Source organism: Bubalus kerabau, chromosome 10 (assembly GCF_029407905.1).
Source record: "Bubalus kerabau isolate K-KA32 ecotype Philippines breed swamp buffalo chromosome 10, PCC_UOA_SB_1v2, whole genome shotgun sequence".
In the NCBI taxonomy this organism is placed as follows: Eukaryota; Metazoa; Chordata; class Mammalia; order Artiodactyla; family Bovidae; genus Bubalus; species Bubalus kerabau.
The window spans coordinates 40,365,252-40,392,544 of NC_073633.1; the positions used below are offsets into that span (position 1 = coordinate 40,365,252).

The window sequence follows — 27,293 nt, forward strand, 5'->3', positions numbered from 1 at the left end:
AAGCTGATAAAGATAAATAGTTCTAATGAGTCTGAAGAAAGAATCCAAATAACACAAAAAGATTAAGATACATTTGAAAATAAATGACAAAGAACTTCAAGAAATAAAAAATACATCATTAAGATTAAAAATTCAATGGATAGATTAAAGAACAGATTTGACATAGCATTAGAAAGAATTCCAAGAAATATATATGAAAAATTCCCCAGCATGATGCACAGAGAAATAAATGAATTTTTTTTTTTAATTTTAAGAGACATAAAGAATAGAAGAGAAAGGTTCAACAGAAATTTTATTGGACTTCCAGGATGTCAAAATAGAAAAAAAAAATGCAGGCAATGTTCGAAACATATGAAAATACAGTGGCTAAGAAGTTTTTAAAATAAAAATAAAAAACATATATCCTTACATTGAAGTAGTTCTAGTCTTCAGAAAGACAAATTAAATAAGTCCATATCTAGGGGAGTAATAATAGATATCAAAGACAAAGGGAAAAAAATAAAGTGACCAGAGAAAAATACCTAAACTAGATAACCCACACTGGAATGAATATTGGGCTTACAAAAGCCTTCTCACTGGCAACAAAAGAGGCAAGTATCTAAATGCAAAATACAGAACTATAAAACTTTCAGAAGAAAAAACAGGAAAAAAATCTTTGGGAACTTGGGTTAGACAAAGGATTCTTAGATACAACCAAAAAATACAATTCTCAAAAGAAAAAAAGCATGATGAATTGCACTTAAAATGTTAAGTGTTCTTTAAAAGACACAGTTAAAAGAAAGAAAAACCAAGCTACAGACTAGGAGAAAATATTTGCAAATCATATATCTGACAAAAGACTATTTACTTACTATTGACTTTTCAGAGTTCTTTATGTATTCTAGACAGAGTCTTTTGAACGTAAACTTTCCAAAAAAGATACATGAATTGTAAATAAGCACATAAAAACACAACATTATTAGTCATCAGGGAAATTCCAGTTGCACCCTCAATGAGATATTACTTTATACTTATTGTATATATGCAAATATTTACAGCAGCTTTATTCATAATCACCAAAATCTGCAAACTACCCAAATGTTCCTCACCTGGGGAATTAATAAGCAAACTGGTTTACCCACACAACGGAACGCTGCTAAGCGATAAAAAGATGTGAGTGCAGGAGGAGCCAAGATGGCGGAGGAGTAGGACGGGGAGAACACTTTCTCCCCCACAAATTCATCAAAAGAGCATTTAAACGTCGAGTAAATTCCACAAAACAACTTCTGAATGCCGGCAGAGGACATCAGGCACCCAGAAAAGCAGCCCAACTCTTCGAAAGGAGGTAGGAAAAAATATAAAAGACAAAAAAAGAGACAAAAGAGGGAGGGACGGAGTTCCGTCCCGGGAAGGGAGTCTTAAAAAGAGAGAAGTTTCCAAACACCAGGAAACCCTCTCACTGCCGAATCTGTGCCGAGCTTTGGAAGCACAGAGGGCAACATAAAAGGGAGGGGAAAAAAAAAAAAAAAAAAAAAAAAAAAATAAACAATTAAAAATCGCGGATTGTGAGCCCTATGGTAACTCCCCCAGCGGAGAAGCAGCACAGACGCCTGCACACGCCATTAGCAAGCGGGGGCTGGGCAGGGAAGTGCGGCACGGGCTGTGTCCCTTAGAGTAAGAATCCGGCCGAATGTCCTGAGCGCTATCTGAGCGAAATAATTTGGGCTAGCAAACCAGACTGTGGGATATCTACCACGCGAAAAGCCAGCCCTAACCTAAGACACCGCCAGGCCCACGCACAGAACAAAGGACTGAACAGAGATAGCCGGCTGCAGACCTCCCCCTCCGGTGACAGGCAACCAGAGCCGGAAGGGGGCAATCGCAGCCCCAGAGAGACACTATCTATAAAACTGTAAGCAGGCTTCTTTGCTAACTAAAACTTCTTGGGGGTCTGGACGGTCAACATCTGCCTGAGAAGGTGCGCCGGTTTTACACCCAGATAACCGAGTGGCGGGGAGGCGATAAGTCGCAGCATTGGCGCCCGCCAAGCACCTCATCGCCTGAGCTGCTCGACCTGGGAAGAACACAAAACGCAGGCCCAACCGAGTCTGCGCCTCTGAGGGCTACCCGAGTGCCTGAACCTGAGCGGCTTGGACCTGGGAGCTCAGTCCAGGGCCGGCCTCTGATTGTTCCCGGCGGAATAACCTAGAGCCCAAGCAGTGTGGGCAGGGAGGTTACACGCGCCGTGAGCGGGGGCAGACCCAGTGTGGCCGAGGCACTTCGAGCGCACGCCAGTGTTATCTGTTTGCAGCATCCCTCCCTCCCTCCCCACAGCGCGGCTGAACAAGTGAGCCTAAATTAAAAAAAAAAAAAAAAATAGGGTCCTCCACCGTCCCCTTTGTGTCAGGGCGGGAACCAGACACTGAAGAGACCAGCAAACAGAAGAAGCTATAACAGAGGGAAACGCCTTGGAAGCTACAGGCCATAGATTAAAACCCTGTGGTTACTACGGATTACATAGGAAGGGGCCTATAGATCTTGAGAAATATAAGTCGGACTAAGGAACTGCCAAAAATGAACTGAACCCACAATACTCACAACAAAACAAGAGAAAGACCTAGATATATTTTTACTATTTTTACGATCAATCTTTCTTTCTTTCTTTTTTTTTTTTAATTAAAAAAAAATTTTTTTTAAGTCCTCTATTGTCCTTTAATTTTCACTTTTATAACTATTACTTTGCAAAAAAAAAAAAAAAAGACCCTATTTTTTTTTTTTTTTTTTTTTCTTCTTCAGCAAACTTCATATATATATTTTATAATTTTTTGACCGTGGTTTTTTTTTTTTTTTTTTTTCTTTTTTCTTTTTCTTCTTTTCTTTAACATTGCATTTTTGAAATTCCAAACTCTACTCTAGATTTTTAATTTTAGCCTTTTGATATATGTTATCAATTTTGTACCTATAGTTTTTTTCATAATTGCTGTGACTTTTTTTTTTCCTCTGTTTCTTTCTCTTCTTCTTTTATATAACATCATATATCTGCAATTCCAAACTCTACTCAAGATTTTTAATTTATGCTTTTTGGTATTTGATATCAATTCTGTACCTGTATTTTCTTTATAATTTTTGCGACATTGTTTTTGTTGGTTTGTTTGTTTTCTCTCTTTATTTTTCTTCTTCTTCTTTTTTTTTTTTTTTTTTTTTTTTTAACGTTGTATTCTTGAAATTCCAAACTCTACTCTAGATTTTTAATTTTTGCTGTTTGGTATTAGTTATCAATTTTGTACCTGTAGTTTCTTTATTACTTTCACGACCTTGTTTGTTTTTCTTTGTTCGTTTTTTCTCTCTTTCTTTTCCTTCTCCTTTTCATTAACATCGCATTTCTGAAATTCCAAACTCTACTCTAGATTTCTAATTTTTGTTTTTATGTATTTGTTACCAATTTTGTACCTTTAAGAACCCAATCTTCAGGACCCATTTTTCACTAGTGTACGAGATTACTGGCTTGACTGCTCTCTCTCCCTTTGGACTCTCCATTTTCTCCACCAGGTCACCTGTATCTCCTCCCTAACCCCTCTCTACTCTACCCAACTCTGTGAATTTCTGTGTGTTCCAGACGGTGGAGAACACTTAAGGAACTGATTACTGGCTGGATCTGTCTCCCGCCTTTTCATTTCCCCCTTTTATCCTTCTGGCCACCTCTGTCTCCTGCCTCCTTCTTCTCTTCCCTGTATAACTCCGTGAACATCTCTGAGTGGTCCAGTTGTGGAGTGCACATAAGGAAGTGACTACTGGCTAGCCCACTCTCTCCACTATTGATTCCACCTCATCTCATTTGGGTCACCTCTAACTCCCTCCTCCCTCTTCTCTTCTCCATGTAACGCTGTGAACCTCTCTGAGTGACCCTCACAGTAGAGAAACTTTTCATCTTTAACGTAGATGTTTTATCAGTGGTGCTGTATAGAAGGAGAAGTTTTGAAACTACTGTAAAATTAAGACCGATAACTGGAAGTAGGAGGCTTAAGTCCAATCCCTGACTCCAGGGAACTCCTGACTCCAAGGAACATTAATTGACAGGAGCTCATCAAACGCCTCCATACCAACACTGAAACCAAGCACCACACAAGGGCCAACAAGTTCCAGGGAAAGACATAACAAGCAAATTCTCCAGCAACAAAGGAACACAGCCCTGAGCTTCAAGATACAGGCTGCCCAAAGTCACCCCAAAACCATAGACATCTCATAACTCATTACTGGACATTTCATTACACTCCAGAGAGAAGAAATACAGCTCCATCCACCAGAACATTGACACAAGCTTCCCTAACCAGGAAACCTTGACAAGCCACCTGTACAAACCCACACACAGCGAGGAAACGCCACAATAAAGAGAACTCCACAAACTGCCAGAATACAGAAAGGACACCCCAAACTCAGCAACTTAAACAAGATGAAGAGACAGAGGAATAGCCAGCAGATAAAGGAACAGGATAAATGCCCACCAAACCAAACAAAAGAGGAAGAGATAGGGAATCTACCTGATAAAGAATTCCGAATAATGATAGTGAAATTGATTCAAAATCTTGAAATTAAAATGGAATCACAGATAAATAGCCTGGAGGCAAGGATTGAGAAGATGCAAGAAAGGTTTAACAAGGACTTAGAAGAAATAAAAAAGAGTCAATACATAATGAATAATGCAATAAGTGAAATTAAAAACACTCTGGAGGCAACAAAGAGTAGAATAACAGAGGCAGAAGATAGGATTAGTGAATTAGAAGATAGAATGGTAGAAATAAATGAATCAGAGAGGATAAAAGAAAAACGAATTAAAAGAAATGAGGACAATCTCAGAGACCTCCAGGACAATATTAAACGCTACAACATTCGAATCATAGGGGTCCCAGAAGAAGAAGACAAAAAGAAAGACCATGAGAAAATACTTGAGGAGATAATAGTTGAAAACTTCCCTAAAATGGGGAAGGAAATAATCACCCAAGTCCAAGAAACCCAGAGAGTCCCAAATAGGATAAACCCAAGGCGAAACACCCCAAGACACATAGTAATCAAATTAACAAAGATCAAACACAAAGAACAAATATTAAAAGCAGCAAGGGAAAAACAACAAATAACACACAAGGGAATTCCCATAAGGATAACAGCTGATCTTTCAATAGAAACTCTTCAAGCCAGGAGGGAATGGCAAGACATACTTAAAATGATGAAAGAAAATAATCTACAGCCCAGATTATTGTACCCAGCAAGGATCTCATTCAAGTATGAAGGAGAAATCAAAAGCTTTTCAGACAAGCAAAAGCTGAGAGAATTCTGCACCACCAAACCAGCTCTCCAACAAATACTAAAGGATATTCTCTAGACAGGAAACACAAAAATGGTGTATAAATTCGAACCCAAAACAATAAAGTAAATGGCAACGGGGTCATACTTATCAGTAATTACCTTAAACGTAAATGGGTTGAATGCCCCAACCAAAAGACAAAGACTGGCTGAATGGATACAAAAACAAGACCCCTGCATATGTTGTCTATAAGAGACCCACCTCAAAACAGGGGACACATACAGACTGAAAGTGAAGGGCTGGAAAAAGATTTTCCATGCGAATAGGGACCAAAAGAAAGCAGGAGTAGCAATACTCATATCAGATAAAATAGACTTTAAAACAAAGACTGTGAAAAGAGACAAAGATGGTCACTACATAATGATCAAAGGATCAATCCAAGAAGAAGATATAACAATTATAAATATATATGCACCCAACACGGGAGCACCGCAGTATGTAAGACAAATGCTAACAAGTATGAAAGAAGAAATTAACAATAACACAATAATAGTGGGAGACTTTAATACCCCACTCACACCTATGGATAGATCAACTAAGCAGAAAATTAACAAGGAAACACAAACTTTAAATGATACAATAGACCAGTTAGACCTAATTGATATCTATAGGACATTTCATCCCAAAACAATGAATTTCACCTTCTTCTCAAGCGCACATGGAACCTTCTCCAGGATAGATCACATCCTGGGCCATAAAGCTAGCCTTGGTAAATTCAAAAAAATAGAAATCATTCCAAGCATCTTTTCTGACCACAATGCAGTAAGATTAGATCTCAATTACAGGAGAAAAACTATTAAAAAATCCAACATATGGAGGCTGAACAACACGCTGCTGAATAACCAACAAATCACAGAAGAAATCAAAAAAGAAATCAAAATTTGCATAGAAACGAATGAAAATGAAAACACAACAACCCAAAACCTGTGGGACACGGTAAAAGCAGTCCTAAGGGGAAAGTTCATAGCAATACAGGCACACCTCAAGAAACAAGAAAAAAGTCAAATAAATAACCTAACTCTACACCTAAAGCAACTAGAAAAGGAAGAAATGAAGAACCCCAGGGTTAGTAGAAGGAAAGAAATCTTAAAAATTAGAGCAGAAATAAATGCAAAAGAAACAAAAGAGACCATAGCAAAAATCAACAAAACCAAAAGCTGGTTCTTTGAAAGGATAAATAAAATTGACAAACCATTAGCCAGACTCATCAAGAAACAAAGGGAGAAAAATCAAATCAATAAAATTAGAAATGAAAATGGAGAGATCACAACAGACAACACAGAAATACAAAGGATCATAAGAGACTACTATCAACAATTATATGCCAATAAAATGGACAACGTGGAAGAAATGGACAAATTCTTAGAAAAGTACAACTTTCCAAAACTGGACCAGGAAGAAATAGAAAATCTTAACAGACCCATCACAAGCACGGAAATTGAAACTGTAATAAAAAATCTTCCAGCAAACAAAAGCCCAGGTCCAGATGGCTTCACAGCTGAATTCTACCAAAAATTTAGAGAAGAGCTAACACCTATCCTGCTCAAACTCTTCCAGAAAATTGCAGAGGATGGTAAACTTCCAAACTCATTCTATGAGGCCACCATCACCCTAATACCAAAACCTGACAAAGATCCCACAAAAAAAGAAAACTACAGGCCAATATCACTGATGAACATAGATGCAAAAATCCTTAACAAAATTCTAGCAATCAGAATCCAACAACACATTAAAAAGATCATACACCAGGACCAAGTGGGCTTTATCCCAGGGATGCAAGGATTCTTCAATATCCGCAAATCAATCAATGTAATACACCACATTAACAAATTGAAAAATAAAAACCATATGATTATCTCAATAGATGCAGAGAAAGCCTTTGACAAAATTCAACATCCATTTATGATCAAAACTCTCCAGAAAGCAGGAATAGAAGGAACATACCTCAACATAATCAAAGCTATATATGACAAACCCACAGCAAACATTATCCTCAATGGTGAAAAATTGAAAGCATTTCCTCTAAAGTCAGGAACAAGACAAGGGTGCCCACTTTCACCATTACTATTCAACATAGTTTTGGAAGTTTTGGCCACAGCAATCAGAGCAGAAAAAGAAATAAAAGGAATCCAAATTGGAAAAGAAGAAGTAAAGCTCTCACTGTTTGCAGATGACATGATCCTCTACATAGAAAACCCTAAAGACTCCACCAGAAAATTACTAGAACTAATCAATGACTATAGTAAAGTTGCAGGATATAAAATCAACACACAGAAATCCCTTGCATTCCTATACACTAATAATGAGAAAACAGAAAGAGAAATTAAGGAAACAATTCCATTCACCATTGCAACGGAAAGAATAAAATACTTAGGAATATATCTACCTAAAGAATCTAAAGACCTATATATAGAAAACTATAAAACACTGGTGAAAGAAATCAAAGAGGACACTAACAGATGGAGAAATATACCATGTTCATGGATTGGAAGAATCAATGTAGTGAAAATGAGTATACTACCCAAAGCAATCTATAGATTCAATGCAATCCCTATCAAGCTACCAACAGCATTCTTCACAGAGCTAGAACAAATAATTTCACAATTTGTATGGAAAAACAAAAAACCTCGAATAGCCAAAGCGATCTTGAGAAAGAAGAATGGAACTGGAGGAATCAACCTACCTGACTTCAGGCTCTACTACAAAGCCACAGTTATCAAGACAGTATGGTACTGGCACAAAGACAGAAATATAGATCAATGGAACAAAATAGAAAGCCCAGAGATAAATCCACGCACATATGGACACCTTATCTTCGACAAAGGAGGCAAGAATATACAATGGATTAAAGACAATCTCTTTAACAAGTGGTGCTGGGAACTCTGGTCAACCACTTGTAAAAGAATGAAACTAGAACACTTTCTAACACCATACACAAAAATAAACTCAAAATGGATTAAAGATCTAAACGTAAGACCAGAAACTATAAAACTCCTAGAGGAGAACATAGGCAAAACACTCTCTGACATACATCACAGCAGGATCCTCTATGACCCACCTCCCAGAATATTGGAAATAAAAGCAAAAATAAACAAATGGGACCTAATTAACCTTAAAAGCTTCTGCACATCAAAGGAAACTATTAGCAAGGTGAAAAGACAGCCTTCAGAATGGGAGAAGATAATAGCAAATGAAGCAACTGACAAACAACTAATCTCGAGAATATACAAGCAACTCCTACAGCTCAACTCCAGAAAAATAAATGACCCAATCAAAAAATGGGCCAAAGAACTAAATAGACATTTCTCCAAAGAAGACATAAAGATGGCTAACAAACACATGAAAAGATGCTCAACATCACTCATTATCAGAGAAATGCAAATCAAAACCACTATGAGGTACCATTTCACACCAGTCAGAATGGCTGCAATCCAAAAGTCTACAAGTAATAAATGCTGGAGACGGTGTGGAGAAAAGGGAACCCTCTTACACTGTTGGTGGGAATGCAAACTAGTGCAGCCACTATGGAGAACAGTGTGGAGATTCCTTAAAAAACTGGAAATAGACATGCCTTATGATCCAGCAATCCCACTGCTGGGCATACACACTGAGAAAACCAGAAGGGAAAGAGACACGAGTACCCCAATGTTCATCGCAGCACTCTTTATAATAGCCAGGACATGGAAGCAACCTAGATGTCCATCAGCAGATGAATGGATAAGAAAGCTGTGGTACATATACACAATGGAGTATTATTCAGCCATTAAAAAGAATACATTTGAATCAGTTCTAATGAGGTGGATGAAACTGGAGCCTATTATACAGAGTGAAGTAAGCCAGAAAGAAAAACACCAATACAGTATACTAACGCATATATATGGAATTTAGAAAGATGGTAACAATAACCCTGTGTACGAGACAGCAAAAGAGACACTGATGTACAGAACAGTCTTATGGACTCTGTGGGAGAGGGAGAGGGTGGGAAGATTTGGGAGAATGGCATTGAAACATGTAAATATCATGTATGAAATGAGTTGCCAGTCCAGGTTCGATGCACGATACTGGATGCTTGGGGCTGGTGCACTGGGACGACCCAGAGGGATGGAATGGGGAGGGAGGAGGGAGGAGGGTTCAGGATGGGGAACACATGTAAACCTGTGGCGGATTCATTTTGATATTTGGCAAATCTAATACAGTTATGTAAAGTTTAAAAATAAAATAAAATTTAAAAAAAAAAAAAAAAAAAACATAAATTTTACTGCCTTAAAAAAAAAAAAAAAAAAAAAAAAAAAAAAGATGTGAGTGAACAAGCATCAACATGGATGAGTCTCAAACGCATTGTGCCAGCAAACAAAAGCCAGACTCAAAACACCATACATTTTTTTTTTTTAACTTCATTCATTTGACCTTCTGGAAAAGGAAAAACTAAAGGGACAGAAATCAGATCCAGAGTTTCCACGGATTAAGAGTAGGAGAGACTATTTATGACAGGCTAGCATGAGGGCATTTTTGAGAGGTAACAATGGAACTGTTCTATATTGTGATTGTGATAAGATCACTCCACACACGTGCCAAACTCAGAATTAAACACCAAAAGAGACTGAATTTCACAGTATGTAAAATGTTTAAATTAGAAGCAAAGAAGTCAATGAGATGCTATGTAAATAGATGGGAAGATTTACTATCATAAAGTTAGAAATTCTCTCCAAATTAATCTATAAATTCAAAGCGATTTCAATCAAAACCTCAACAGTATTTTTCATAGAACTTGAAAACTGTTCTAAAATATAAAAACAACAAAAAACCAAGTACAGCTAGGACAGTCCTAGAGAAAAATATGATGGGGAGACCGATCTCATCAGATATCAAGAATTATTACAATGCAGTAAGAGTTAACACACAGTAATGATGCAGGATTAGATGAAACAAAACATAAGAGTTAAGCTAGAAACTGTATTTTACTAAGCTGCTTGCAGGCTGGATTCTGGATATGTGTTAGTTTCATCCAATTAGGTGCATCTGCACAAAATTTATACCACAGAAATGAGGTAGAAGCCATCTTGCTAAGCTCCTGATATGCAGCTGGTCTCTTTACTGACTGAGCCACCAAGGAAGCCCTATAATATTGACAAGAAATATCAAAGGCAGTCACCTCTGCATGTCTAGTCACCAGTTTTATGGTTCTGAGAGAAGTGCAGAATACCAGAGGCAGCAACAGCAGCAGCTTTCAGATCTCTGGATTTTGGATAAGATGGTGTGACTGGGCTTCCCTGGTGGCTCAGCAGTACGGAACCTGTCTGCAATGCAGAAGACACAGGAGACCTGGGTTTGATCCTTGAGTAGGGAAGATCCCCTGGAGGAGGAAATGGAAAATCCCACGGACAGAGGAGCCTGACAGGCTACAGGCCATGGGGTCACAAAACAGTTGCACGTGACTGAGCATGCACGCACAGTGTGACCTGGGAACCAATGATCCAAGAAAAGTCCCCTCCGTGATTTCCTTTTCAGCTGGCCCTCAATTGATTTAGGAACTGAATTTCTTGTATTCAATCTGGAATACATTCTAGGCTGGAAATGCCTAGAATGTTTTCTATTTCCAGCATTAAATCATGATAGACACTCCTCTAAGAGTTTTGTAATGCAGTCTAACCCATAAGTCAAAAGAATACGTGAGAAGAGAGTCATAAAACTGCAAAGAAAATTTTCACCATAAGCTTCAAAATTTTTGTTTCCCACAACCTTAAGACAAATAAACTGTCCCACATCACAGAGAGAAAAAGATTCTTTAAAAAAAAAATTGAATTAGATATTTTGAGAAAAGATAGAAAGACTAATAAAGATAATAAAGGGAGTCACAGCCAGGTAATGTACCTACTAAATATATACCATGTGGTCTTGATCCAAACTCTGTTTTTTAAATTAATGAATCTTTTTCATAGTAAGAGTCAACGGTGGCATAGTAGATATTGGAATACAAAGCTTTCTTATGAAAGAAGAAAAGTTAACAAATGAGCATTATCAAAGTATAACTATGGAAAAATAAGCCATACTCTATCCCTCCTGCCCCCAAAAGAGGGGAAAGTAAAGAAGGAAAGAGTATTTTCACATTAAAAGATCTAAAGTAACAAACAAGAAATCTATGAGTGCTCCCAGAACACACCTTTTAAAGAGGAACCTTAGAAGGGGATGTTAACAGCTCTGGTTCACCAATTGCTAGAGATTGAAAGAAGTCGTTTATATCATTTCTAAACAGCAAAGTACCTTGAAGGATGATGGTTCCGGTGAGAGCACCTCCAAAGAAGCATTTGAACTTCGGCTCCCAGGACGTGTTCTTGAATTTGAGGCTGGTTTTGAAATTCCATCTAAGTTTCCCTTTATAATATCCATTGATATCCTGAAACAAAATTTTAAGCAAGCTGTGACTTGTATGTTTAAATGTTTCATCACTGTTAACATTCAGTTAACTCAGAGCCTTTGTTACAAGGATTATGTTGCTACCAAACTCACAGAACCCTAACTTCATCAAAAGATGTCTATGTCCACGGATCATTACATTTTACATCACTGTAAGTGGAAAAAACATGCTGCCCAGGATGTTAGATTCTAAAAGTGGCTAAAAAAGTGCAGAAGTGAATGCCATTCAGTGGCTTTCTCCATCTCCAAGAGAAACACTTACTGTGTCCTAGGCCTTAAAAGACACTTTTGGAGAACCACACCTCTCAGCCAAGACTCATGCTTCATAGTAATAGCTTCCCAAAGCCTCTACTTGCTTTTGGTTTTACTTTCCTTATTCTAGCTCAGCCTTCAGCCTGGGCTCCCTCTCAGCTCTGATTTCTCCTCTCTTCCTTGGTACCGAATCTTCATAGAGAACCTGCTGCTGCTGCTGCTGGTAATCACTCTTCTATCAACCCTGCCCTTCTAAGACCCACAACTCTACTTCTGCCCTGAAGCAACAGAGAACTGAACCTACTCTATCTAGTAGAGGACAGACTTTTATTATCTGGATACACATTGCCAATCTCCTGAACTATTTTTCGGGTGACACCATCCAAAGGCCTTATACCAGTCTGGCTGCTCTATTCCCAGGACTGTTTCCTAAAGCAGGAGATATTAGGCAGGGTGGTTTAATCTAATGAGAAAACTTGAGCATTGCCAGCACCTTGATCCTGCCAAACTGTGCCCTTGATCAGGACCATTCCAGATTTGTTCAGTAACGCTGGGGTGGCATACATGCCAAATAAAATGGAAGAAACAGAGAGAATTTCAGAGTTTGCCTTCTCAATACTTAGCTTTACATATGTGTGACTGGATACCTTCCAACAAATCCTTTCCTAAATTCCTACTGGTTATGAATCAAACCATTTCTCTCATAAGAGAATAAAGGCAACTGCCTCTGGCCCAGCAAGTAAAACAATGTCCTTTTCTTACCCTACAAAATGACTCATCTATCTCTCTTTTTGAACAGGGAAGGCAGAGTCCAAGGAAGTTCCGGACACAGGAGGAAGCCCAAACATGAACAACCCCATGCTCCTCCAAGGCACACAGAGGGATAATATGATTTAGCTCCCAACCATTCAATGTACCGAGGCGTCAAGGACCAGTAGGTCAACTCTTTCCATCTCACCAAATGAAAAAGGCATTGATCTCAACATTATTCAACTCTGTAAAAGGGTTTTTGGCTCACTCAGGAAGGCACTGACATTATTATTGTGGGATGACGGATCACCCTGGCCCGTCACATCACAATCAAAAAGCGTAAGTCACTGAAAGGCCAAATGTCTTATAATGCCCTAAGCAGCCTGTCAAGGAAGACTTATTGCAGTGCACAGAGGGAGCAATGAGATGGAAGCCTGTGCAGAGCCCATATAATACACGTCAATAATGGGAGGGGCACAGGGAACCACCAATGGCATGGACCAGCTAAGAGGCTCCAGAAATCTCTTAATTTGCTTTAGAAATAGGTCTGTTCTTTTATGTTTGCTCCTGAAAATCATAAATAAAACACACTTCCCAGGATGGGAAGGGATATAACTAACAATCTTATGATTTGGCCATCTAGAAAAAAGTATGGATAAAGGGCAGTGAATTAGGAACTTAGAGATGTATCTGAGTGTATTAGAAAACAATCTCAGTAGCCACAGAGAAATCCCACAAGAAAAATAAAGCATTGTGCAAGAAAGCAAACAATCAAATGATAATTAAATACTTTTAATTATATAAGCACTGAATATTGATTTAACCAAATACTGTGCCTTAATTATATTGAGTGTATGTGAGAAGGAGTATGTAAAAGGAAGTGTATAAAAAATCTAATCTGTCAAAATAGGAAATCAAAGAGAATATCCAAAACTTGATAAATCTAAACAGTAGTTAAACAAGCATGATGTTTACAAGTTCAAGATATTTGTCCCTGAAGGATGTGACATTTTTTTCCATTGTAAATATTATACTGTATTTTGACATATTTTACTATATTACTTTATTAAAAGGTTTTTTTGCCTTCTCCTTTAAATTGCTTAATAATAAATAAATATAAAATATGAAATCTCCAAGGGACTGGAAGGAAACATACATCTAATTTACATAATAATGAGGTTTTTTGTTGTTTAGTTGCTAAGTCCTGTCCGACTCTTTTGAAACCCCGTGGACTACAGCTGCCAGGTTCCTCTGTCCATGGGATTTCCCAGGCAAGAATCATGGGGTGGGTTGCTATTTTCTTCTCCAGCAGATCTTCCCCACCCAGGGATCAAACCCATGTCTCCTACTCGGCAGGCGAATTCTTTACCACTGAGCCACCTGGGAAGCCACTTTACCACAGGTTCAGCGGTAAAGAATCCGCCTGCCAATGCAGGAGACACAGGTTCCATCCCTGGGTTGGGAAGATCCTCTGGAGGAGGAAACAGCAACCCACTCCAGTATTCTTGGCTGGAGAATCCCATGGACAGAGGAGACTGGTGGGCTACAATTCATAGTGTTACTAAGAATCAGACTCAACTGAGCATGCATGAACACACCTGGGAAGCCCAAAAATGAGGTTAGTGACTTACCAAGCAGGACATCAAGAGCATAAGTCAAAAAATAAGAGACTAATAGATGTGATCACATAACATTGACTGCTCTTGAGTATCAAACCAAAAATTTAAAAAAAAAACTCTAAATTAAAAGATAGATGAGAAACTGGAGGAAATATATGCAATATAGATAATATACAAAAGATTAACACATTTACATATTTAGAGAGCTCTTATCAACAAGGAAAAGAAGCATTCCAATAGAAAACTGGCAAAGGGCATAGACAAGAAAGGAAGGCAGGAAGCAGGAAGGAAGCAAATCAATATCCTGTTTAAAAAACAAGACCACCAATACAGTATACTAACGCATATATATGGAATTTAGAAAGATGGTAACAATAACCCTGTGTACGAGACAGCAAAAGAGACACTGATGTATAGAACAGTCTTATGGACTCTGTGAGAGAGGGAGAGGGTGGGAAGATTTGGGAGAATGGCATTGAAACATGTAAAATATCATGTATGAAACGAGTTGCCAGTCCAGGTTCGATGCACGATACTGGATGCTTGGGGCTGGTGCACTGGGACGACCCAGAGGGATGGAATGGGGAGGGAGGAGGGAGGAGGGTTCAGGATGGGGAACACATGTATACCTGTGGCGGATTCATTTTGATATTTGGCAAAACTAATACAGTTATGTTAAGTTTAAAAATAAAATAAAATTTAAAAAAAAAAATAAAAACAAGACCAATTTCTCTAATTAAAGAAATATACAGAGAGGATACACCTGAAGGATGATCACAAATCAAAGAAGTAACAATAGTGGGTTCTGGACTAGCAGATTCATGGGTGTTCTTGTGTCTTCTTTTACCTTTTGCTTATCTCTACTTGCTGGTTTTCTAGTATCTTATATTCATAATTAAAGAATTTATTTATTGTAGTAAATTTTCTGGAATACATTAAAGTATACTCAAAAATAAATAAAAATCACCTACTATTCATCACCCTGAGCTAAACACTGCTGGCACATTTCTTTTCCATTTTTGCTTTTCATATTTTTTCAACAAAATTGAATCCATGTATTTCTCACTTAACATTAAGTGATCAGCATTTTCTTATTACATTAAAGATAGTTCTAAAATAGAATATTATTCAGTTCTTGATATTTCATTAAACAGAAGGATATATGACCAGATTCTAACTTGCAATAAATCACTGTTAAGAGGTACAAAGTTTTCCTAACATTCATTTCAAGTGAGATTAATTTAAACTTTTTCATATAGGCTTGTGAGAAATGCAACCACCATGAATGATTTAAAACCAAAATGGGGACACTGGGCCAATGAAATTTGATGTTTTGGAATGAATGAAAGAATCAAAAGAAAATTAATCCTCCTCTGTTTAGTTATAATGAATAGCCAGCCTTTTTAAAAAGTAGAATTACATTTATTTTCATTATTTTAATGTCTAAAAACTATTTGTGGTGTTTTTTCTTAACTTTCTATATTTGTTTATTATGTAAGAAATATTTGCCTATGAGAGGGGAAAAAAAGCAAATAATATAGAACAATGTAAAAGTTTTTCAAGTTCAACTTACCCTCATCCCAAGAAACACAGTTGATAGATTTTTGTAGGTCTTACTTTTTTAGACATATGCAAACTTTTCTATCCTATAACTATGTACTCCTATCCAACACAAACACACACAAATGGCATGGTACTTCACAACTTGCTTTTTCACACTTTATGCATTTCAGAGACTTTTCTGTAGCACCACACACAAATACATTTCATACTTTCAAATCATGGCATAGTACTCTATTGCACAGATGTAGCATTTTAAAAATCAGTTTCATTTAGCTTATATGGAAGATTTGCTATAAAAAGCAAAACAAAAATTTACTCAAAATTGATCACAGGCCTAAAAGAAAAACTCAAAACTATAAACTTTCTATAAAATATGTGTGATCGTGGGCTAGGCAAAGATGTCTTAGATACAACATCAGAAAGTGAAAAGAAAGTGAAGTCTCTCAGTCGTGTCCGACTCTGAGACCCCATGGACTGTAGCCCACCAGGCTTCTCCATCCATGGAATTTTCCAGGGATGAGTACTGGAGTGGGTTGCCATTTCCTTCTCCAAAGGATCTTCCCGACCCAGGGATTGAACCCAGGTCTCCCACATCGCAGGCAGACGCTTTACCATCAGCCACCAGGGAATCCCTTGGCGGACAACACCAGAAGCATGATTCATAAAAGAAAATACTGATAAATTGGAATGTATCAAAGTTTAAAACTTCCACTCTTCAAACAACACTACTGAAAAGGAAAACAAAAGTCAAATATTGGAAGAAAATATTTGCAAAACACATAGCTGACAAAGGACTTACATTATATAAAGAAGTATCAAGACTCAATAATAAGAAAGATTTGAGCAGACACATCACCAAAGATGTATAGATAGCAAGCTAGCACAAGAAGACGGTCAATATCATTAAGCCATGGGAAAAATTCAAATTAAAACCATAATGAGATACTGCTACACATTCAAATGGTGAAAATTACTTTTTTAAGAAACTAACAATACCAAGTGTTGACAAAGTTGAAGCAACTGGAACTTTCATATATTGCTAATGAGAAGACAAAAATACAAAATGGGATAGCAGTGTTGCAGAACCGCTTGCCACTTTCTTACAGTGTTCAACATACACTTACCTTACGACTCCACAATCTCACACTTGGAGATTCACCCAAGAAATGAACATTTGTAATTACACAGAAATCTGCACATAAAGGTTTATAGCAACTCCATCAACAACTGCCCCAAACTAGGAACAATCCAAATGTCCCTCAACTAGACAATGAATAAGCAACTGTGGTATAGCCATACAATGGAACATTGCTCAGCAGTATAAGGAAACAAACTACTGATACAAAACTTAGGCAAATCTCAACTATATACCGCTAAGTTGAAAAAGGCCAGATTCAAAAGTCTCCATAGTATTTGTTTCCAATTATATGACTTCTAGAATAGAGAAAACTATAGGGACAGACGGAGAAGGCAATGGCACCCCACTCCAGTACTCCTGCCTGGAAAATCCCATGGACGGAGGAGCCTGGTGGGCTGCAGTCCATGGGGTCGCTGAGGGTCGGACACGACTGAGCGACTTCACTTTCACTTTTCACTTTCATGCATTGGAGAAGGAAATGGCAACCCACTCCAGTGTTCTTGCCTGGAGAATCCCAGGGATAGCGGAGCCTAGTGGGCTGCCGTCTATGGGGTCACACAGAGTCGGACACGACTGAAGTGACTTAGCAGCAGCAGCAGCATAGGGACAGAAAATGGATGACTGGGCATAAGGCTGGGCATAAGGAAGGGTTAACTACATAAACCGGTATAAGGGGATGGCTGGGTGAATGACTCAAGTGTTTTGTATCTTGACTGTGATGGTAATTACATAAACACAAACTGTGTGCGTTTGTCAAAGCTCACAGAACTGCAATATTAAAAGGGTAAATTTTAGGGTAGGTAAAGAATACCTCAATTTTAAGTTAACCTCTTTGTACAAATTTTTGCTTAGTTATGTTTATATGTCCAGAATATAAAATTGAATTGCTAAGTCAAAACAAAATTGCAATATGACCCAGAAATCCCACTCCTGGGCATATACCCAGACAAAATTATAATTCAAAAGGATACATGCACCCCTATGCTCATAGCAGCACTATTTACAATAGCCAAGACATGGAAACAACCTAAATCTGTCCATCAACAGATGTCCATCAACGGAAGAGGCAGGGAAAAAGTGAAAATGAAGTGGCTCAGTCATGTCTGACTCTTTGTGACCCCATGGACTGTAGCCTACCAGGCTTTTCCGTCCATGGGATTTTCCAGGCAACAGTACTGGAGTAGGTTACCATTTCCTTCTCCAGGAGATATTCCCGACCCAGGGATTGAACCCAGGTCTCCCGCACTGCAGGCAGATGCTTTACCCTCTGAACCACCAGGGAAGCCCAAAGACATGGTACATCTATACAATTATTTAGCCATTAAGTACATTATTCAGCCATTAAAATGAATGAAATAGCACCATTTGCAGCAACACGGATAGACCTAGAGATTAGCATACTAAGCAAAGTCAGTCAGAAAGAGAAAGACAAATACCATATCACTTATATGAGGAATTTAGTACAACACAAATGAGCATACATAAAACAGAAACAGACTCACAGATACAGAGAACAGACTTGTGGTTGCCAAGCGGGAGGGGAGAGAGGAGGGGGGAGGAATGGGAGTTTGGGATTAGCAGAGGCAACCTATTAAAAATAAGATGAATAAACAACAACGTCCTACTGTATAGCCATGGAACTATATTCAATATCCTGTGACAAACCATAATGGAAAAGATTATGAAAAAGAATATACATATATATATATGTATGTATAACTGAGTCACTGCTATACGGAAGAAATTAGCATTGTATATCAACTACACTTCAATAAATTTTTTTAAATTGTTGAGTCAAAGAACACTTGCATTTCAAATTTTGGTAAACTACCAAATTGACCTACAACAAAACTGTACCAGATTACATTACTACCAACAGGGTATGCTGAGATGAAAGCGTCTGTTTCCCCATCAGGGCCAATCTGATTATGTCAAAGCTTTTCACCTTTGTCAATCTGGTACATATCAAGAAGTATCTATGAGTTACATTTCTTTAATTACCAAAGAAGTTGTCTCTAGTCAAATGTTTACTGCCCACCTTTTTTTTTTTTTTTTTTTTCCTGTGAAATACCTATTTGCATCCTTTGTCACTTATAGACTATTTTAAATGGCTGGTAATTAATTTGTAACACAAGTTCTAGATCTTATGGGCTAGGACAGTGGGAGTCCTTGGTACTAGGTCTTACGGTCAGGAACTTTTGCTACAGTGTCCAGGAAATCCTGGCACAGCCTTCGAGGAGACTGAAGCTTCTCCGAGGTCAGACCCACCGCTCCCTCCCAGGACTCCGGGCCGGCCCCCCGCTGACACTGTCCGCCCATCCCCAGCCCAGCAGCCAGATGGGACTCCGCTCCACTCTTTGGATTGTAGTCCGGCGACAGAGCTCCGCTGTTAATCTGTGCGGTGCCTCACCTTCTGGGCGAAAACCAGTGTCCAGTCGTCAGAGCATTGACACTCAGCGTCACCCACTGTCCCCAAAAGGGAGGGGTCTTTTCCCGCCACCGCAGTTTCTCTTTCTCTACAAGTGGAAGAAGCGGCGGGTCCTAAGCCCTCTTGCCTCTCAGAACGCCGTTCCCTTGGCAACCAGAAGCGGACGCTTCCAGTCTCGCGATAGGAGAAAAGGACAGTACCATCTAGAAACAAGACATGGGAGCCCAAGAACGGCTGGGGCACAACCTGACGAAACCCTGAGACCTGAGGAACCTCTACTGTCTCCTCTGTCTTCTGGGCGGACGGCGGAGGGTGTGGAATGGTTTGTTCGTATTTAGGTTGAACTCGGAACGAGGATGTATGGATGTTTGTATGTCTCTGTCCTCACTATTAATATGATGCTCTACAGGTCAGCTCATCCTCTCCGAGTTCAGTTTGCTTCTCCGTAAAATGGGGTAATAATAATTGCTTCCTCACAACATTGTTGTGCGCTCAAAAACATAATGTTCTGTGAAGTTCTTAGTAAATGTTGGATGGCATGTAAATAAAAAATAGTAATTTTGCCCAGATTGGACTACAATCCAAAGAAGTTAATAATTGCTATTTGCACTTTCTTTCTTTTGTGATTCTAAATTCTCAGCGCATGAAGACTATTTCCCTGGGTCCTCAAATTGACTTTTCTTCATCCTCAGTGCCATCAAATATCTGCTTCTTCCAATATAAGCAGCATTTTACAGTTTACAAGACATTTTCAATACATGGACCTTTTAGTCTCATTGTTAGGTGGTGAGGTATGTATTCTGTAAGTATTTTTCAGAAGATCAAATAGATAAAAGTGATGTGTGCAGAACTAGGGCAGTGATGGGTGTAAAAACCTGACTGTAAATGTCATCCATATACTTCTACATTCTGCATTTCTATCTCCAGCTCTGAAATCCACACGCTTATCTGACTAGGTGACATCGATGTAAGAAGGACCTCAAACTTAAGATATCAAAAAACTGAACTTCTCCACAGTTCCTCCTCCACCTCACCTTCTTACCTATCTTACCTAATCAATAACTGCATCCTGCCAGTCTCAGGCCCTCCTTGGGGCCTGAGATAATAATTGCTTCCTCAAGGTCCTCCTTGTTAGTGTTTCTACTCAAGAATTTCTTCCCAGCATTTCTCAGAATCTTTATATGTTTTTCCAAATTAAAAGAAAGTCAGTTGAGAAATCAGGAAAATTGGACAGGGAGTTCTAATTCTCCTGCGAGAATTAAACCTTAGCAATCAACACAGAGATCCACTGATGTCAAGATAAATCAAAAGCAAGGGCAGGAAACACTGGGAGTCAGAAGCTGAGATAAACATTTCAGGAACCAGGACAGGAGCACCTAGGAAGGAGGCGATCACAACTCAACCAGTCAATTTTGCTTGCAGTTAGTGTGGTAAGTGTGTGTTTTTGCATATTAACTGTCTTCTAATAGTCATTCTTGCAAGTAAAATAAATGTTAATAAGTTGATACTTATTGTATACTTTACACAAATTCTATGAGTAATAGTCCAAGGAACAAGTTTTTATTCGAAATAAGTTCTTAAATGGGCAATTTCCAACCCATGATTATGTGAAGTGCTGTTAGCCTTGCTTGGAGATTTGTGTGTTACATTATTCAAATGGTACCCACCCAATAATGTTCTCTGTGTACACCAATATTTGAATATTTGCTACAGGCTATGTCTCATAAATGTTTTTAATAGTTCTTATTTTTTAAACAAGTGCTTCAGATAGCATGATAATGAGTAAATAATATGAAGAAGATTGGAAGTATTTTAAGAATAACTTAAAATTTGGAGAGCTCCTAGCAGTTCTTATTTCTTGTTTATGCATGCCAAATATTAGTATCTGTTGGGAATTTGGAAATACTACTACTTCTCCCTGTTGTTCTTCCCATATGAATAAACACACATACACACTCACACAATTGCCAGACACACACACTCACACACATTGCCTGGAACACAGTTCCCCAGCCTTCCATATGGTTGTTTCTTCTCTTCCTTCAGGTGTCTGCTTCCTCAGGTGGGTTTTTCCTGACCACTCTATATTAAATAATAATTCCCATCTCTGCCCCCACTAAGCTGTTCTTTTTGGCAGGGAGCTAAGTGGTGTCCAGCTCTTTGTGACTTTGTGACCATGGACTGTAACCTGCCAGATACTGTCCATGGGATACCCCTGGCAAAAACACTGGAGTTGGTTGCTATTTCCTTCTCCGGGGGATCTTCCTGACTCAGGGATCCATCCTGGGTCTCCTGCCTAGCAGGTGGATTCTTTACCTCTGAACCACCATGGAAGCCCTACTCTGTTCCCTTGACACTCTTATTTTTATATAAGGAGGAGAGATGCCAAGGTTTGGATTCTGATACTAAATGGGCTTCCCTGGTGGCCCAGATGGTAAAGAATCTGCCTGCAATGCAGGAGACCTGGGTTGAGATCCCTGGGTTGGAAGATTCCCTGGAGGAGGGCATGACAACTCACTCCAGTATTCTTTCCTGGAGAAACCCCATGGGCAGAGTCAGACACGACTGAGTGACGAAGCACAGCACAGCACAGCACTAAATAGCTGGGTGACCTTGGGTAAATCCATAAGTTTTTATGGGCTATAATTTCCTCATTCTGTGCTAATTCTGTCAGGTGGAAGCTAAGACTCCAACAGGCTCCCAGGTGATGTCAATACTTCTGGTCCACAGATCACTCTCTGAGTAGCTACAGACTAATCTCCAAATGCCCGCACAATGCTGGTATTTCATGAATAAAGGCTATTCTTTCCATTTTTATTTTTGGTGATCAATGGTGCTTCTTCAGAAAACAATACATTTCAGATTTCTTGGGGATGTGAGGGGAAAAAACAACTAAGAAAAATCAGGACTGTGTCCAGTGCTCATGATTAACTGTTTTCACTTTTTTAAAAACTGTTGCTTACACAGCATAAAATACATATAAAGCAAGTGACTAGAAAGTTCAAATTCAGTAGAAATGTAGTGTCCATTTACTGTTTGTAACCTTTCAAAATAAGTCCCCACTGATAACATTTTGCATAAAACTCACCTCATCTTGAATTGCTTTCTATCATTCTCATTCCATTTATTTACCTTCTGCTGCTCCCCTTGTATAGATTGTTGAGAGACAGTATGTGCCTTGAGGGCAAACTTTAATAAATTGTATTTGTTGTGTATTAGTACACAGTAAATTGTGTCTTTGTTTTTAATTTCCTGAATTACTTCTATGCCAACCATTGCAATTATACCCTCAAAACAATTCACATTCAAATATGTTAGAGCACCATATTTTTCTCTGCTGTGTTCATACCCCACCCCCAAAATATTCTAGAAAGAATTATGCCTTTCAAAATAATTCATAAAGATTTCATCTACAGTCAAGATATTTTAAGCTAAAATTTCCCTGGTCTCATTCCAGGTTGGTGACATATGGCAGCGTTGGTTTCAAAGCTGGTTTTTGTTTTTTGTTTTCAGTCTCTCTCTGTTCCTGACATTCTCCTTCTGAGTGGAGTCAGATTTGAATGAATGAATGAGCCCACGTTGTATTCCATCTGGACTCCAACTATCATTCCAGCCTTGTTGTCCCAATTTCCTCTTTCTCACCATGAGCTTCAGCCAAATGTAACACGGTACTAGGAGAGAAACCTCACTAAGAATTGTATCATAGATTCTACAAACTAGATTTAACAGTCATTTCTTTGATGGGCAATTTAAAATGTGTGCTACTGGACAGTTCCCATGATGTGTGAATCTATCTATGGCTTAGTTATTAAAAAGTAACATTTACTGAGGGTTTAGAACATGCCTCATATACGTCATTCCATGTCACTTCATAACACCTATGCAACAGCACTGTTATTACCCAGATGGGTACTTGAGAAGCAGAGCACGGCGGTTAAGTGATTTTGCCAAGTTCATTTGGTAACTAAATTCCAGCCCAATTCCAAAGCCTGTTTGTTCTCTTCACCTTCTCACTGGACTGAATTCAAGAAGAAAGTTTACTTGTGTCCACTAGATGGTGCTGATTGCCTTCCGTTAAAAACAAAACTCCAAATCCGCTTTCAGAAACTTACTTTCCTTGGAGTTTTAGGTGTGATCCAAGAGGCTACTGAACTGAAATATTCTGTTTGTTTGAACTCTGCTTGGATACGTCTTTAAGTGGGGCTTCTCAGGTGGCTCAGTGGTAAAGAACCTACCTGCAGTGCAAGAGACATGGGTTCTATCCCTGGGTTGGAAAGATCCCCTGCAGAAGGAAATGGCAACGCACTCCAGTATTCTTGCCTGGGAAATCCCATGGACAGAGGAGCCTAGTGGGCTATATAGTCCATGGGGTCGTAAAGAGTTGGACATGACTTAGTGACTGAGCATGCACATATATAATAGCCATCCAAATAAGCGTGAATTAGATACCAAAAAAATCAGAGCAGATTATTTTTTTAAATCTTAGTACATATTATAAATATATAAATATATATATGTGCTCAGTTGTGTCCACTCTGCAACCCCATGGACTGGAGCCTGATGAGCGCCTTAACGAATTTCCCGGGCAAGAATACTGGAGCGGGCTGCAATTTCTGCCTCCAGGGGATCTTCCCCACCCAATGATGGAACCAGCATCTCCTGCATCTCCTACATTACAGGCAGATTCTTTACTGCTGAGTTACCTCGGAAGCTCTCCATATTATAAAATTGTTATTGGTCAGTCACCAAATCGTGTCCAACTCTTCGGGACCCCATGGACTGCAGCATGCCAGGCTCCTATTATTTGATACCTAATATCAAATAACCACTGATAATTTTGAAAGACTAAAGTTCTCACCTATTTGTATTCCTATAAAACCTGCAGACTTTCTATAAAAGTCCATGTTTTATTTCATATACCCTTTTACCCAAACTCCACTCTCTCCTGTTCCTCCTGGTCCTGCTTGGCCACAGCGCTACCCATGTAATCAAGAGGCAAGAGCAGGGAGTAAATCAAGGCTTAAACAGCAAAAAGCAAGTTCTGGAACAAGTAATCCTATTTTTATTCACAGTAAAAATGCATTTAGTACGTGTTTAGTTCTTTTTTCAGTACTTAAAAGCTATGAAATAAATCTGCTAAAAATGAGTTCTCAGATTTTGTTGTTCATAAGGATCATTTCAGATGTTATTTAAAATGTTGATTTTTGCCATTTGCAGCAACATGAATGGAACTAGAGAGTGTCATACTGAGTGAAGTAAGTCAGACAGAGAAGGAAAAATATCATACGTAATCCCTTATATGTGAAATATAAAAAGAAATGATACAAATGAACTTACTTACAAAACAGAAAGAGACTCACAGAAAATGAACTTGCCGGTAGGCGAAGGGATGTTTAAGGAGTTTGGGAAGGTCATTTACACACTACTATATTCAAAATGGATAACCAAAAAAGACCTACTATATAGCACATGGAACTCAACTCAAAGTTACGTGCCAGCCTGGATGGGAGAGGAGTGTGGGGGAGAATGGATAAACGTATGTGTACGGCTTAGTCCCTTCACTGTTCACCTGAAACTACCATAACATTGGTAGTTTAACACTGTTAACTGGCTATACCCCAATGCAAAATAAAAAGTTTAAAGTTTGAAAACTAAATAAATAAATACAATGTTGATTTTAGTCCCTATTCTCTGAGTTAGGAGGTCCAGGAATCTTCATTTTAACAAACACTGGTGACTTTGGTGCAGTACGACGATGAGCATGCTTTGAAAAACACTGACTTCAAGTTTGCATTTTAAAGGATAAATAGTGATGAGGTTGCTGCTCTGAAAGGAACCAGAGAGACCCCTGGATCTGGGCAATCCAGGGGCTCTGAACACAGACATTCAGTACTCCCTTTGTAAAGAGTAAGCTAGAAAATGAGAATGTTCTCACCTCCAGCTTCCTGGATTCTGAACCCTTTCCTTACTCTGTCTATTACGCAATTCTGTAGAGAATCAGGGGCTTCCCCAGTGGCTCAGCGGTAAAGAACCCACCTGCAATGCAGGAGACACACAAGACATGGGTTCTATCCCTGGATCAAGAAGATCCCCTGGAACAGCAAATGGCAACCCACTGCCGTATTCTTGCCTGGAGAATCTCATGGACAGAGGAGCCTGACAGACTACAGTCCATGGGGTCACAAAGAGTCAGACACGACTGAGCAACTGAGCACACACACATACAGAATCAAGTGCCAGTCAGAGGATGGCCCCATTTAAAAGCCCCTATGGGTTCCAGGGAAGCTTGCTACTTCACAATAGCTGGTAGCCCCAGTACATAATGATACCCTTTGATTTTTTAAGTGAAAAGAGTAGACCCATATACTGTCATGTGATCATGTTTAACTTGTTCAAGTGATGAGTGTCAGTGTGTGTTGGGAAACTGTGCCAGGATGCTGTGGAGATGCATAAAAATCAACACACAAACACACACAGTGCAGCTATACATTTTTGGCCCAGAAAGCCAATTTGATGCCGTGTCCTCAAGTCCTCCTCTGCCCATGGAATTTCTCAGGCAAAAATACTGGAGTGGGTTGCCAGTTCCTTCTCCAAGGGATTCTCCCGCCCCAGGGAGCGAATTCTCATCTCCTGCATTGCAGATGGATTCTTTACCACTGAACCTCCTGGGAAGCCCCCAGAAAGCTAACAGGTGTTTGTATGGTAAAATAGGGACTCCCCCAGCGACGCAGTGGTTGAGATCCTGACTTTCAACGCAGAAGGTGCAGGTCCAGTGCAGGGTGTGTGGCTTTGATCCCTGGTCAGGGAACTAAGATCCCACAATGCCACAAGGAGTGACCAAAACTTTTTTTTAATTAATTATTTAAAAGGTAGTAAAATAAAGAGAACAAAGATACATTCTAAAATCCAAAAAAAATTTTTTTTTGGCCATTGGGGTTGGGTCATCTCAGTTCTGCCCTCAAGAAATCAGCTCTGCTAAGTGAGTCATTCTCACCAGAAAGGGAAAGTTTCTCTTCTTGGAGAATCCCCTCACAGTAACAGACTATTTTACTCTCTGGTTTATACTACTGGCTCCACAGTTTGGTCGCCTGAGGCAATTCTGTACCTGTAAAGATTTAAAGAGTTGCCAGAAGTTTCCCAAGGCTAACTGCAGTCTCCATTGCTGGATGCCAGTTGAGATTACACAGTTCTGCTTCTGGCATTTGGTCCCCGCCAGGAATATGGACACGAGACACTGCTGGTGGATAATGGCTGGAGAGAAATTTAGTAATTTCAATGTAACAATTAATCCTGGGCAGAAACTCATGATTTCAGAACATAGTCCAAGGACTGGGTGTCATGCTTCATGCTTGTCTGATTCCAAATCACTTCTGAACTGAACTAGGTCTCTGACCCCATAGGGTACTCTGTTTGTTCATTTTTTGTTTTAAATTCGGTCTCTGTATAGTAAAATGTATTCTTGAATTAAAATTTTACAAACTTTATTATTATAGAAACCTTTTGATATATTTTTTGGGGCTCCAAAATCACTGCAGATGGTGACTACAGCCATGAAATTAAAAGACGCTTACCCCTTGGAAGAAAAGTTATGACCAACCTAGATAGCATATTCAAAAGCAGAGATATTACTTTGCCAACAAAGGTCCGTCTAGTCAAGGCTATGGTTTTTCCAGTGGTCATGTATGGATGTGAGAGTTGGACTATGAAGAAAGCTGAGCGCTGAAGAATTGATGCTTTTGAACTGTGGTGTTGGAGAAGACTCTTGAGAGTCCCTTGGACTGCAAGGAGATC

At 39.0% G+C, this 27,293-nt stretch overlaps 1 protein-coding gene across 2 annotated transcripts in view; it reads right to left on the reverse strand.

Moving 5' to 3' along the window:
• The window catches only part of FSIP1 (fibrous sheath interacting protein 1), a 240,833-nt gene extending 220,799 nt beyond the window's left edge, over nucleotides 1–20,034 (reverse strand). Inside the window, exons 1-2 of one of the 2 annotated variants that reach the window (XM_055537343.1) lie at nucleotides 19,485–20,034; nucleotides 11,600–11,732 (exon numbers count right to left, since the gene is read on the reverse strand). In XM_055537343.1, coding sequence (XP_055393318.1) covers nucleotides 11,600–11,725 — 126 coding nt within the window. In that variant the 5' untranslated portion in view covers nucleotides 11,726–11,732; nucleotides 19,485–20,034. The remainder of the gene's footprint in view (nucleotides 1–11,599; nucleotides 11,733–19,484) is intronic. The other variant, XM_055537342.1, reaches the window with a different exon arrangement.
• Nucleotides 20,035–27,293: the final 7,259 nt, after the last annotated feature.